This window comes from Schistocerca americana, chromosome 10, assembly GCF_021461395.2.
Source record: "Schistocerca americana isolate TAMUIC-IGC-003095 chromosome 10, iqSchAmer2.1, whole genome shotgun sequence".
Classification (NCBI taxonomy): domain Eukaryota; kingdom Metazoa; phylum Arthropoda; class Insecta; order Orthoptera; family Acrididae; genus Schistocerca; species Schistocerca americana.
The window spans coordinates 55,431,734-55,445,223 of NC_060128.1; the positions used below are offsets into that span (position 1 = coordinate 55,431,734).

The 13,490-nt window shown below is 46.5% G+C and overlaps 1 protein-coding gene across 1 annotated transcript in view; it reads right to left on the minus strand.

Moving 5' to 3' along the window:
• The window catches only part of LOC124552490 (calexcitin-2-like), a 427,884-nt gene that overhangs the window by 79,373 nt on the left and 335,021 nt on the right, over positions 1–13,490 (minus strand). Inside the window, exon 2 of the mRNA XM_047126772.1 lies at positions 8,593–8,673. Coding sequence (XP_046982728.1) covers positions 8,593–8,644 — 52 coding nt within the window. The 5' untranslated portion in view covers positions 8,645–8,673. The remainder of the gene's footprint in view (positions 1–8,592; positions 8,674–13,490) is intronic.

Genomic DNA, 13,490 nt, shown 5'->3' on the forward strand with positions numbered 1-13,490 from the left:
CCGACGCTTCTCGGGTCTCCCTGGCGGTCTCTTTCCTGTAGGTGTGAAATCCAGGAGCTTCCGAGGCCATCTGTGACCCTCCATCCGGGCCACATGGCCGGCCCACTGCATTCGTTTGGCTTTGACAGTTCCTGCTATGTTGGGCTGCCGGTATAGTTCCTCGAAAAAATGGTTCAAATGGCTCTGAGCACTATGGGACTCAACTGCTGAGGTCATTAGTCCCCTAGAACTTAGAACTAGTTAAACCTAACTAACCTAAGGACATCACAAACATCCATGCCCGAGGCAGGATTCGAACCTGCGACCATAGCGGTCTTGCGGTTCCAGACTGCAGCGCCTTTAACCGCACGGCCACTTCGGCCGGCCTAGTTCCTCGAGCTCTCGGTTGTATCTGATCCTCCATTCCCCTGTATCTGCATCCAGAACCATACCGAAGATCTTCCGAAGCACTTTTCTCTCAAAAACGAGGAGCTTATGGAAGTCCTGTTTCCGGATACTCCATGTCTCACAGCCATATAGAACAACAGGCTGGACCAGGGTTTTGTACAGTCGAATCTTGAACTGTCTGGAGAGATATTTGGACCGAAGCAGTTGTGCTAGGCTGTGGTAAGATCGGTTTCCTGCTTGTATTCTGGCATTGATCTCTGCTTCATCTACATCGATACTCCGCAAGCCACCTGACGGTGTGTGGCGGAGGGTTCTCCCTTCTATTCCTGTCTCGTATCGTTCGTGAAAAAAAGGATTGTCGGTATGCCTCTGTGTGGGCTCTAATCTCTCTGATTTTATCCTCACGGTCTCTTCGCGAGGTATACGTAGGAGGGAGCAATATACTGCTTGACTCCTCGGTGAAGGTATGTTCTCGAAACTTCAACGAAAGTCCGTACCGAGCTACTGGGCGTCTCTCCTGCAGAGTCTTCCACTTTCGCGATTACTAAATGATCCTGTAACGTAGCGCGCTGCTCTCCGTTGGATCTTCTCTATCTCTTCTATCAACCCTATCTGGTAGGGATCCCACACTGCTGAGCAGTATTCGAGCAGTGGGCGAACAAGCGTACTGTAACATACTTCCTTTGTTTTCGGAATGCATTTCCTTAGGATTCTTCCAATGATTCTCAGTCTGACATCTGCTTTACCGACGATCAACTTTATATGATCATTCCATTTTAAATCACTTCTAATGCGTACTCCCAGATAATTTATGGAATTAAATGCTTCCAGTTGCTGACCTGTTATATTGTAGCTAAATGATATGGGATCTTTCTTTCTATGTATTCGCAGCACATTGAGATTCACATGACGAGTTCTCAGTGAAAAGTGCCCCTAAGTATTTGAATTCTTGCACTCTCTTGTAGGACTGGTTTATTATGCTGAATGTGGTCATTGTTTGGTAGCTGGTTTCTTAGGTCGCTGGCTGCGTCAGCGAAGACAGGGCAGAGAGATGCCGGGTACGGTCCATAACCTGTGAGGAAGTGCGGCAGTCCCTTACTCGGTTAGAAATGCGAGAGTTGGAGACGTTCTTTGATGTTTGGGAGAGTTGGCAAGTCCTTCTGCCTGTTTGTCCCAGAGTTCTTGACATAGCTCTTCTCCTCTTCTTTTAATTGCAAATTTATCCCCCCTCCGCACCCCCAAAATGCTCTTTTTCTATATCTCCCCTTTTTTCCCCTATACCAGGCCGCCTGTTGCCGGATTTTGATGTCCAGGGGACACACCCCCACGAGTGTTAGTAGTGCCCCTCCCGGAGATGCTGTGTATGCTCCAATGGAGCGTAGAAGCATGTTGCGCTGCACCGTCCTCATGGCCACAGCAGGCACGACCCTCGTAAGCCAGTGCGCCCGGACTCCGGATCCGTAACCAACGATGGAGGCGAGAATGGCGTCACGGCAGGGCTTCACGAGTTCTGGTGGAAGGTACACCTGCCCGCCGCCTGCGCTACCAGCCAGCGGCTCCGCAGAGCGGCAGCGGCCGGCCTGTTACAGCTGCCGCCCACCGAACGGCCCGGCCCGCCATCCAAACAGGCCGCGGTGCCTGGAGGCTGCCACCCCCAGCCGCCTCGCCAGCGGCGCTGTTTGCCTTATGAGCCCCCGGGCGCGTCGGCGCGGGCGGGCGTAAATCATCGGGCCGGCTTTCAGGAGGAGGTCGCCACCTGCCGGCGTTTACCGCGCGGTAAACACGGCACCTGCTGCGAGAGCCGCACACACGCGGCCCACCGTGCCGGGTCGCCGACGTCCATCGCGTGTGAACTCCTACGTGCCCGGAGGAGGACTCGAACCTCCGGCGGGAGGGACCGCGCAGCCGTGACACGGTGCCTCTGACCGAGCGGCTGCCCACCACATCTCACGTGTTGCACACACTAGCACTGTTCGTGTTCTTCAAAATACCGGTAATCCGACACATCGATGTTCAATTTAACCACTCTCGCCACTCGATCAGTAGAGAAAGTATCGATACATCCACAAATCGGAGTAGAAAATATCGACGGACTGGCATATAAATATATTGGCTCCACAATGTAAATATACTGCCGGTTTCAGCTTTCTTGTTTAAGTACTGATTTATTAATATATATACTGACCCTACGACTTATCTTAGAAGCTAGATTAAGGAAACGCAAACCTACGTTTCTAGCATTTGTAGACTTAGAGAAAGCCTTTCACAATGTTGAGTGGAATACTCTCTTTCAAATTCTGAAGGTGGTAGGAGTAAAATACAGGGAGCGAAAGGCTATTTACAATTTGTACAGAAACCAGATGGCAGTTATGAATCGACGGACATGAAAGGGAAGCAGTGGTTGGGAAGGGAGTGAGACAGGGTTGTAGCCGCTCCCCGATGTTATTCAATCCGTATATTGAGCAAGCAGTGAAGGGAACAAAAGAAAAATTCGGAGTAGGAGTTAAAATCCATGGAGAAGAAATAAAAACTTTGAGGTTCGCCGATGACATTGTAATTCTGTCAGAGACAGCAAAGGACTTGGAATAGCAGTTGAAGGGAATAGATAGTGTTTTGAAAGGAGGGTATAAGATGAACATCAACGAAAGCGAAACGAGGATAATGGAAAGTAGTCGAATGAAGTCGGATGATGCTGAGGGAATCAGATTAGGAAATGAGCGCTTAAAATAGTAAAGGAGTTTTGCTATTTGGGGAGCAAAATAACTGATGATGGTCGAAGTAGAGAAGATATAAAATGTAGACTGGCAATGGGAAGGAAAGTGTTTCTGAAGAAGAGAAATTTGTTAACATCGAGAATAGATTTAAGTGTGAGGAAGTCGTTTCTGAAAGTATTTGTATGGAGTGTAGCCATATATGGAAGTGAAATATGGACGATAAATAGTTTGGGCACGAAGAGAATAGAAGCTTACGAAATGTGGTGCTACAGAAGAATGCTGAAGATTAGATGGGTAGATCACATAACTAATGAGGAGGTATTGAATAGAAATGGGGAGAAGAGGAATTTGTGGCACAACTTGACAAGAAGAAGGGGTGGGTTGGTAGGACATGTTCTGAGGCATCAAGGGATCACAAATTTAGCATTGGAGGGCACCGTGGAGGGTTAAAATTGTAGAGGGAGACCAAGAGATGAATACACTAATCTGATTCAGAAGGATGTAGGCTGCAGTAGGTACTGAGAGATGAAGCAGCTTGCACAGGATAGAGTAGCATGGAGAGCTGCATCAAACCAGTCTCAGGACTGAAGACCACAACAACAACAACAACAACCCTGTTTTTAGCTGTCTTCTCTTCCGTCGATTGGGCTTGACGTGTACAGATGGGCGTGTAAGACGAGAAGAGGTCCCTGTAACACCCCCAGTTATGCAACACCCTAAGGGCAGTCCTCCCATTCCACCGTCGTTGGAAATTTTGAAAATGTACCTTTACAGGGACAAACTGTCTGTAGTGCTAGACGTCTGCAGGTAGGCATCTGCAGTCAAGAGTGATGTCGAAAGGCTGCCTGCTTGCCTCCAAGGGCTTACTGCCTGTACACTGAAGCACCACAGAAATTGGCACAGGTATGCGTATTCAAATAAAGAGGCAGAATATGGCGCTGCGGTCGGCAACGCCTATATAGGACAACAAGTGTCTGGTGCAGTTGTTAGATCGGTTACTGCTGCTACAACGGGACTTTATCAAGATTTCAGTGAGTTTGAACGTGGTGTTACAGTCTGTGCAGGAGCGATGGGACACAGCATCTTCCAGGTAGCGTACCGTGAGTATTAGGAATCCCATAAAATATCAAATCTCCGACATCGCTGCGGTCGGAAAGGAGATCCTCCAAGAATGGGACTCAAGAGAATCGTTCAACGAGATAGGAGTGCAGCCCTTCTGCAAATTGCAGCAGATTTCAATGCTGGGTCATCATTAAGTGACAGCGTCCGAACCATTCGACCAAACGTCACGGACATGGCCTTTCGGAGCCGAAGGCCCATTCGTGTACCCTCGATGACTGCACGACACGAAGTTTTACGCCGCGCCTGGGCCCGTCAGCACCGACGCTGGGCTGCCGATGACTGGAAACACGTTGCCTGGTCCGACGTGTCTCGTTCCAGTTTGTATCGAGCGGATGGACGTGTACGGGTATGGAGACAACCTCACGAGTCCCTGGACCCTGCATGTCGGCAGGGCACTGTTCAAGCTGACGGAGTGATGTGGGGCGTGTGCAGTTGGAGTGGTATACGACTCTCACAGGTGACACGTATATCCTGTGTCATCAACTGCATCCATTTATGCCCATTGTGCATTCCCACGGGCAATTCCAGCAGTACAATGTCACACCCCACACGTCCAGAATTGCTACAGAGTGGCTCCGGAACACTCTTCTAAGTTTAAACACTACCGCTGCCCACCAAGCTGCCCAGACATGAACATTATTGAGCAGATCTGGAATGCCTCGCAACGTGGTGTTCAGAAGAGATCCATCGTACGGATTTACGGACAGGGCTGCAGGATTCATGGTGTCAGTTCCCTCCAGTACTACTTCAGACATTAGTCGATTCCATTCCCACATCGTGTTGCGGCACTTCTGCGTGCGTGCGGGGGCCCTAAACGATATTAGGCAGGTGTACCACTTTCTCTGGCTGCTTCACAGTTTGTCACTGTACAGGTACATTTTTAAAATTTCCATCAACGGTGGGCGGGTTGCACCGAGGGTGTTGCTTAACTGGGGGTTCTCAGAGGCACCTTTTGCCATCTTACACACGCATGTGTCACGCGTCGCTCGCCCTCCCCCCTTCTGTGATCGCGCTACAGGAGGGCGCAAAACACGAGAGCAGAAAAAGCATTAGAATTCTTTTCTGCTTTGGATCACGTACAAATTTGGTCGAATTGTTTTGAACGGTCCCTGGTGGTTCCACGCTGTACACAACGTATACACGAGAGCAAAATTGCGGTTACGCTGGACTACACGTAAATAGGAATGCAGCCCCACAATAGCCTTAGAGAAGGGTCGAATCGTCGGGGGGGGGGGGGGGGGGGGAGGGGGAGGGGGTGCCAACCAGCACAGTCAAAGGTTCTCATCACACTGCCAAAATTGTTTTTGATCGCGTAATGGCTGAGAGTCAACGTCCCAAGGAAAGGGGTGGGTGTTTTGACTAGCTCAGTTAACGCCCCCTCTGGCTTCTTTTCGGGGCGATTGTGAGCGGCAGTGTGTCCTCGTCCACCCCTGAGAAAACTGCGCTGCTTCGACGCTTGGCGTCGCGGCTCTGACCTCCATCCCAGATGCGTCAAGAGAAGGCGTGAAATGTGGGTGAGAGGGGCTCTGACGACCTTTCCGTCGGGTGCCCCGTCCATCGTGGCGTTAGGCGGAACTGAGGTGACATCTGGTGCCACTGTGACGTCATTCACCCACCTTACACGTCACACGAACTTCTGAGCTCTGACCTCCTTCTCAGAAGCACGTGTAGACAGACAGACCTGGCTGTTTGAAACGTCACCGTGCCCCAGGATGACGTCACAGGGCGCCGCGCTGTTGCACCATCGCAGAGGAGTGTGAAGACGGTGTCTGTTGTTTTGGACACGTCCGAAAGAACACATACCATCTTGATATAGATAAGGCTTACTGTCCAATGATCTTCTTCAGTGCTGATGCACTCACATTGCTCAAACTCTTACGGGAAGACTGCCGCGAGTGTTGAATATAGTGGGCAGGGGCACTACAAATGTAGTGCGTGGACAGTAAGTTGAAAATATGGGTCTCATGGGCAGCGTGCGACAGATACGTCCCTGTAGTCGCACTCTCCTTTCTTTCCTCGATGGGTCAGTCGGTTAGAGCGTCTGCTATGTAATCAGAAGATACCGGGTTCGAGTCCCGCTTGGGGCACACGTTTACAACTGTCCCCATCCATATTTATCAACGCGTGTAAGCATCTAAAGGTCTCGATTTCATGGTAATTTCATTGCAGAGGAATGCTGTAGGCACCTCTGAACTAAATTTCAAAGTCCTGCGTATGGTACGCAGTTACGGGGTTTCATAAAAGTGATACTTTGATTGTGCTGTACAACGGTCATTCGTCACGCAGTAATGCTGTTCAAAACGTATCCTGAGATTACATCGTGCAAGATAAATATTACGCACTTCTGTAGATACCAGTAAAGAGTGAAGCAGGTACAAGGTTGCCCTATATTTCTGAGAATATTACATAAAAAGTTGAAGATGTGATTGTGCCGTGGTAAAAATTGCTGTTTTGAAGAAAAAAAAGAGCTCAGCAGTTGGTCAGTTGGAGTGAGTCTGGGTCAGTCACTCGTCACCGGTTGCTGGACTGTCTCTCGTTCGCATTTGTACGGCAGTCAGTATCTGACTGTCGTCCGGAGTTCCAGTATGTGTTAGGCCGCCAGTCTGCTCGAGTCGGCTCAGGCGATGGTCATTGGCGGTTGGATCGATCGGTTGGTCGGTCCGTCCCGCACTGAGACACGAGATGACTTGTCCGCCTTGAGCGTCGGCGCATGTGAGGTCGCCACGTGAGTCCAGTGGGCCGCGCCGTATAGCGAGGGGTAGTGGCTTCGCGGCCGACACGAGAGCAGCAGGAGTGAAACCACGACGTCGGTCTGGCCGGTGCGAGCTGCCACGCCGTGAGACGGGAGATCGGCGCGCCTTCCTGCGTCCGTTGAAGCGGCTGGCAGCGGACGGTTCGGGAGAGCGATTTGGGGGTGCTGCGCCAGATCTTCTCCAGAAATCGCTGTTTATTTGAAGTTAAGTGATTGGTGATATGTTGTTTCATTTACTTGTTACATTCTACTTGTTTTCTTTGTCAGTCTCTCGTCCCCAGCTTGCTCGTCTGTCTCCCGTCCGCATTTGTTAGGCAGTTAGTGTCTGTCTGCCGTACGTTAATAGCTGCCTCTGTCATGTTTGTCGGATTCGGTGTTAACGAATTCATTCCTTGAAGTGTAACGGCCGAATTCCTGAAATATGTTTTTATCTTGCCTATCATCTTGAGAGGCGGTATATGTGTAATGTAGAGCATGTTTTTATATTTTATGTAAGACTGCAGTTCATGGGTTTTTATTTAAATGGTCATTTTAGTATATAAAGTTGCCATCCGTCCGCCGTAAGAGTTTTTTTTTTTTTTTTTAAGATCAAGTCGCACCTTCGGTGGCAAGTTAATTTATTTAATGTTAGTGCTTTGTACGATTTCCATCCCTCCTACGGCGTGCGTGGTTTATGTGCTTGTGTGAGTTCTTAAAATTTTTAGTTTAAAGTAATCTGGTGTATTGCAGATTTGCACCAGTGTAGTCTTTCAGAGGTTGTTGTGAGCGGTCGTAACTACGGCCGTGTCAGAAGGGAACGGCAAGGTTCTCAGCTCGAAAGCTCATACTGTCAAAATTGGTTCTTTCTGCCTCTGAATGAATTGTAACTTGATATTTAGAGGGTGCTTTCGGATTATAATTTTAAATCTGTTAAAAAAAAAAGAGCTTTTAGGAATAAAATTTCCATTTGTTGACAGAAATTTAATTTGTTTTCATCAGTTACCCACTGGCAACTACTTCCACGCTCACATAGTGTGATTAAATGTGTTAATGTTCTTGATGAATCGCTAGTAAATAAAGTAAATTCTTAAGAAAAGGTTTTGAAAGTAAATTCACGGTTCAGTGATTTAATTTCAATTTTTAGGAAAACTGGAGCAGGCGAATTGTTGCTATGGCTGGAATAGGAATTAAATACTGTATTTCGCTACAAAACCCACAAGAAAAAGTACAACAAGGAAGAGAAATATAGGTCGCATTCAATAGTGGATGAAGACAAAGTGATTAACGCAATGAAAATTCCAAAATCAGAATCAGTAAAACTCGCTGTATGTGTGGAATCAGATTTAATTAACAACAGAGATATACTTTCAGAGTTTCAACAAATACGAGCGCAACAGATGGGCCATTGAGGCAGAGTTGGTAATTATATTACGCACAACTATTGATAGTGTCTGTTCAGAATGTGGAGGCATAGCCGGTCTACAAATGGAATATGTGATACGACGAAGGAGAAAAATTAGGTGTAGAAATCGGAAAATTTGTCGTTTTGTAATTTTCAGTTATATCTACAATGGCGTAACAACGCAAACTGTAGTTTCATTTTTATGTGTAAAAGCCAGTTTAGACCAGCTGACTCACCAAAGAATACGCTGAAGACGTACATCAGCTTCTTCTTCCTGAAGTCTGCCATCTTGGTGCTTTCGCTGTTGTGTTAACTTCCTGCAACAAGAAAAAAGTGCTGCTAAAAACTATGACCTCGTTTATTAATTTAGGTAAGGAAAGATTGTAGACAAGACAGTTTACTTGATGATGAGCAATCTGTTTTCATCAGAATAGCTTTTGAACTAAAAATAGCAGTAAAATTTAAAAAAAAATTGATTGAAATCGCTAAAACTGAACAAAGCACTACGCTCCAATGGCATTTCTATCAGATTCTATGCAGAATTTCTGTCGAGCTAGCCTCTTTTTAACCATAGTACACTACCGGCGGAAAAATACTCAGTTCGGAGCACAAATAAGGCGAATACTCTCTTGTTTAAAAGACGTTGACTGAAAAGTGGGGTACCAGCTGCCTCATTCTAACCTGCCTCAGCACCTTTCCAAATTTTCCCAAAAACATTGGCATGCGAACACGTTCGTGCTCTTTTTAACACGGAACTCACCTCCTACCTCGCTGGCACACACTACTCCATCGCCCACACCCGTCTCCTGCCAGTTGCCCTTCATCACTCACTCATTGTCATTATCTCTTTGTGTTCCTGTGTCCTTCATTCTCTCCTGCTGCTACTCTCTCCCCTCTCTTCCTCGTCGTCACTGTCACAGACTCTACCACTGGCCGTCACCTACTTCAACTTTTCCTTCTCTTTATTCCTCTTCCACTAGCGCCGTCTCCTCCACTCTTTTCCTAGCCCTGTTGTGTCACTGCCATTGTGTCGCTCTCTCTCTCTCTCTCTCTCTCTCTCTCTCTCTCTGTTCCGCCATAACATCAAGCGCCGGGACGTAGGCACGGAACGTAACCACAGGGACGGCTGTGAGACGGCGTCAGCCAGTAGTACGCTGTCTCGGATCGCACCACGACAGGAGCGGTCTCTAGCGGAAGAGAGTATAAGCACCGCTCCAGCCAGCACAAGAAGTCGTGACTGTTCAGCTCAGACTTGTGGTCTAGATCAATTGCTAGCACGGAAATTGTATATATCGAAGGACATTGATTATTTGCATGTCGCCAATTTCTCGCGACACCTCATCATGAAGAAGGCAAAGTTAAGTATTATCAATTCAATTACTGTAATGAACTCCATTAATATTATTTGCTTGTATGTTGTCTAGCTATCCGAGAAAACAGCTTCCTAGGCACCCTATATTACACGAGTGGGCAGGATGCTGCTGTCTCCTTTGCCTTTTCTATCGCACAACCACTGCCTACTACCTTCCAGTATTCATTACTTTACCGTCTCTTTGCACTGCCACTGGCCCTCGTATCTCGGCACAGGAAAGAGCGAATATGTTTGTATGCCAAAAATTTTTGGAAAATTTAGAAAGGTGCTGAGGACGATAGAATGCGGTCTCTGGTACCCTGGTTTTCAGTCATAGTCTCTTCAATTGCTGCCTGTTCGCGTTTTTTGTGTTCCAATAGGAGCACTTTTCCGGTGGGTGCCTTTTTTTCCCTATCGCAGCAGGGCATGCCACATATACAAAGAAAATTTATGGCTTAGTAAAATTTTGATAGTTTAGTTACGCTAAAGTGAAATAGCACGAAACTAATTTTGCACTTGAGAGTGCATGTGCTCCAGTACTACAACACGGAGTTTCCAGAGCCCTCCTGGTGGTTACCAGGAGCCCCCTGACAGTAACGGAGACCCTCAACAGCACACTCCTCCTTGTTACGTCACTTTATGAGCCATGTTTTCGCCTCATACGGGATTTCACGTTCGTACTTCACGTGTACAACTGGTGCAAATTTGTATCTCTGTATGCCCGGATAAACATGACAAGAAAATTGTCAGTGTTGTTCGTGATCGACATCCTACGAATATATCACAAAAATGTCAGTCATTTCCCGCGCATACCCGTCTTGGAGCCCGCAGATAGGTTTTGTTGCGAAAAAATGGTCGAACAAAAGCTTTTTGGGGGATCTTGAAGAAACCGTCCTCGAGTTAATAACGTTGAACCTCTGTATCTCGGAAACGAGTAAATAAATCGAGAAAATTTTCTAGGTTTTCCGAGAGCGAGAGCTTAGGAATATATCGTAAAACTTCCAGTCACTTGCCGTGCACAGCCTACTTGGAATCCGCGCTCGGATTAGGTACGTAAAAACGGTGTTTTCTAAGGAACCGTCCATGAACTAGTGGTGGCTGTGTAAGCCCCACCATCAGATGTATGGGCGCTATCTCAGCAGAAGAGATGGCTTTCACACCAGCCAAGCTGAGTAAGCGCTCATGCACTTTACTGGCAACATTCACTGGCCAGTTTTCTTCTTCTTTTGTTCCGTACTAATACCTCGCAAAACGTGGAAAGCAAAGAGCTTGCACCAGAAGAAGTCTACTGTCAGAGCTAACAGAACAATTTCCGTGGTGTCCTGTCCTCTCACCTCAAACTGAGACGAGGGTCATTGGGCCGTGTATCGACTCGTGCTACACCTTCTATTTAGATTGCATTGGTTTTCCTTTTCTTCCCCTGACAGGTTGGTTTGATATGTTGTCTGTCATTAAGTGGCTGCTTGGTTGTCTTTTCCCTCTGCTATCGATATCTGCGTTTCTGCTTCCGGGAAACTGCTATGGAGGAAGTGAGATCGTTGACCGGTGGTAACTCCGTGTGGTGGCGCGGAAGTAGAGTTGTGCGCAGAGAGAGTGTGGTGGACACGGGAGAGCAGTGTGGCTCTCCAGCGCGGACCAGGCGTGGTCGGTTGTACCGAGTCGCCACGTGATGTGTGTCGGTTGTGTGTAACGAGCGGGTCGAGTTGACGGAAGAGCTCCCCGCGGGTTGGTTGTATATAGAAACGCCCCACGAGTAGTTGCTGTTCATTTCGCCCCGGTGGGACGTTAACAAGCTTCTGTAAGTCCTCCGTTTCAGCACTGGAGTTTAAAAGGGGGACACCTAACACGAAGGAGCGGTCACTACCCGTCAACGTTGCAGAGAAGACGTGGACTCCGGTGACAGAGCGTGTTGTCGCGTGACCGTGGCGTGTCGGGTACGCTGGCGACGCGTGCGCGGTCGGATGTGTGGATCCTGGCCATCGGAGGTCGTGTACTGCCTGTCCGATCATAATTGCAAGTTAAGTTAGTGGAAGGTTTAATCATTAAGTAATAAGTTTGCTCGTCGTGTTCATTACACGAGATGTATGTGGGAGTAAGAAATGAATTGTCCGATTCTCCCTGGAAAGTTATTGCAGTCACAAACTGTGTATACCTCTTGAGTCAGGATAACGTACGGTGTGCAAATTTGCACCGCAAATATTACGAAATTGATGTGCTGTTTTTACAGAATGAATTGGTAGTCGGGGTTTCGTATTGTTAGGCAATAAACCGATTGTAATAATACTTAGAAAGTGTCTTTTTGCTTTCTGTTCTGTGTCCTTGGTCAGTTCCCTCAGAGCGGTAAAGAGATAGAAGAAAATTACCACATACAAAAGGCTATAGTCGAAGGGAAAAATGCAATAAATGAAAAAACAACACTCTGCAACAACACATTCTTTACCGTTCTGAGAGAACTGACTGAAGGACACAGAACAGAAAGCACACACACGCAAAAGAACCACTTCCCCATCACACACGGAGACACAAATAATGAACAGAAGTCGTCGTAATTCGCGCTACAGTTTTTCATAGCCTTTCTCGCCACTTGCGATACGCCTCTCGCGACACACGCGAACAGCAAGATGACGTAATATTCTGGATCAGAAACAAATTGCAAAAGTTTTGTTTTTCTGTGTAAAAAGCAGCCACACACCATATAACGAACGTGAGTACACAAATAGCTAAGCAACAGCTAAATACACACCAAAATAACTGGTTTCCACAGCACTACCACAACCCTAAGTGTATACTGGTGACATACGAAGTTCACCTTTGAGTATTTGTTTACTAACAGCCGCTCACATGGTTGCAGATGACGTGATGTTCGCTAAGTAAAAAGACGACAACAGGAAAAAGAGCACAGGAAATATGTCGCAAACAGCGCCAATAATAGCTCAACACATGCTGTAGCATACAATAAATAAGGTAGAATCAAAGTATCAGTATAAAACTATATTTCAAAAGACCATTTGTAAAAATATAATAATGTTTTACTGTGTTTGTACAACCACAGCATTTTCTGCATGTTTTAGATTTTAAAAAAACCCACAGGTGATGGTGATATTTGTCGCCGAAACTAGTTTGGGATAATAAAGAAATAAACAAATAACACGGTGTTTTGCATCAAGGCGGACCCAACTTGTGATATTACTGTCGTACCTGTGTTACCTGTCTATTAGGTGTGTACCGCATGTAGCAGGCGTTATCTCGTAACGATAGCTCTATCCACGTATGCAGTCAGAGTCTTACTAGATTCCCCCAGAAACCGGTACAGCGAACCATCTAGAAATTGAATTAGGATATACAAAGGCCCGTGAAACCTACAGAACATTTTTGTTATTCAATGTGACCCTTCTGTCTGTTATTTAAACACAAACACTATTTATAGCAAAATTAAAATTGTCAATGTCTAATCCCAGTTTTATTCGGAAACTGTTCATTCGTAACACGAAACAGAGGGACGTTGTAGTAAAGGCAAAGGAAATAATCAAAATTTATCATATAGCGCTAGAAAATGCAATTTCCTCAAAGAGAAGTAAAATAAAAAAACCCAAAAGATAAATATTACAAAAATTGCTTCAATGCTTCATTGCTCCTATCTAAAACATCTTCCCGTTAGTCTGTTCAGAAACAACTTCCGCACTAATCAATAACAACAGAAAATCTTGCCTTTGGTAATGATGAAGAACGATCTGTTTAGTACACAAAAGAGACAATAAGTATTTTATTTCGAACAATAGAAAA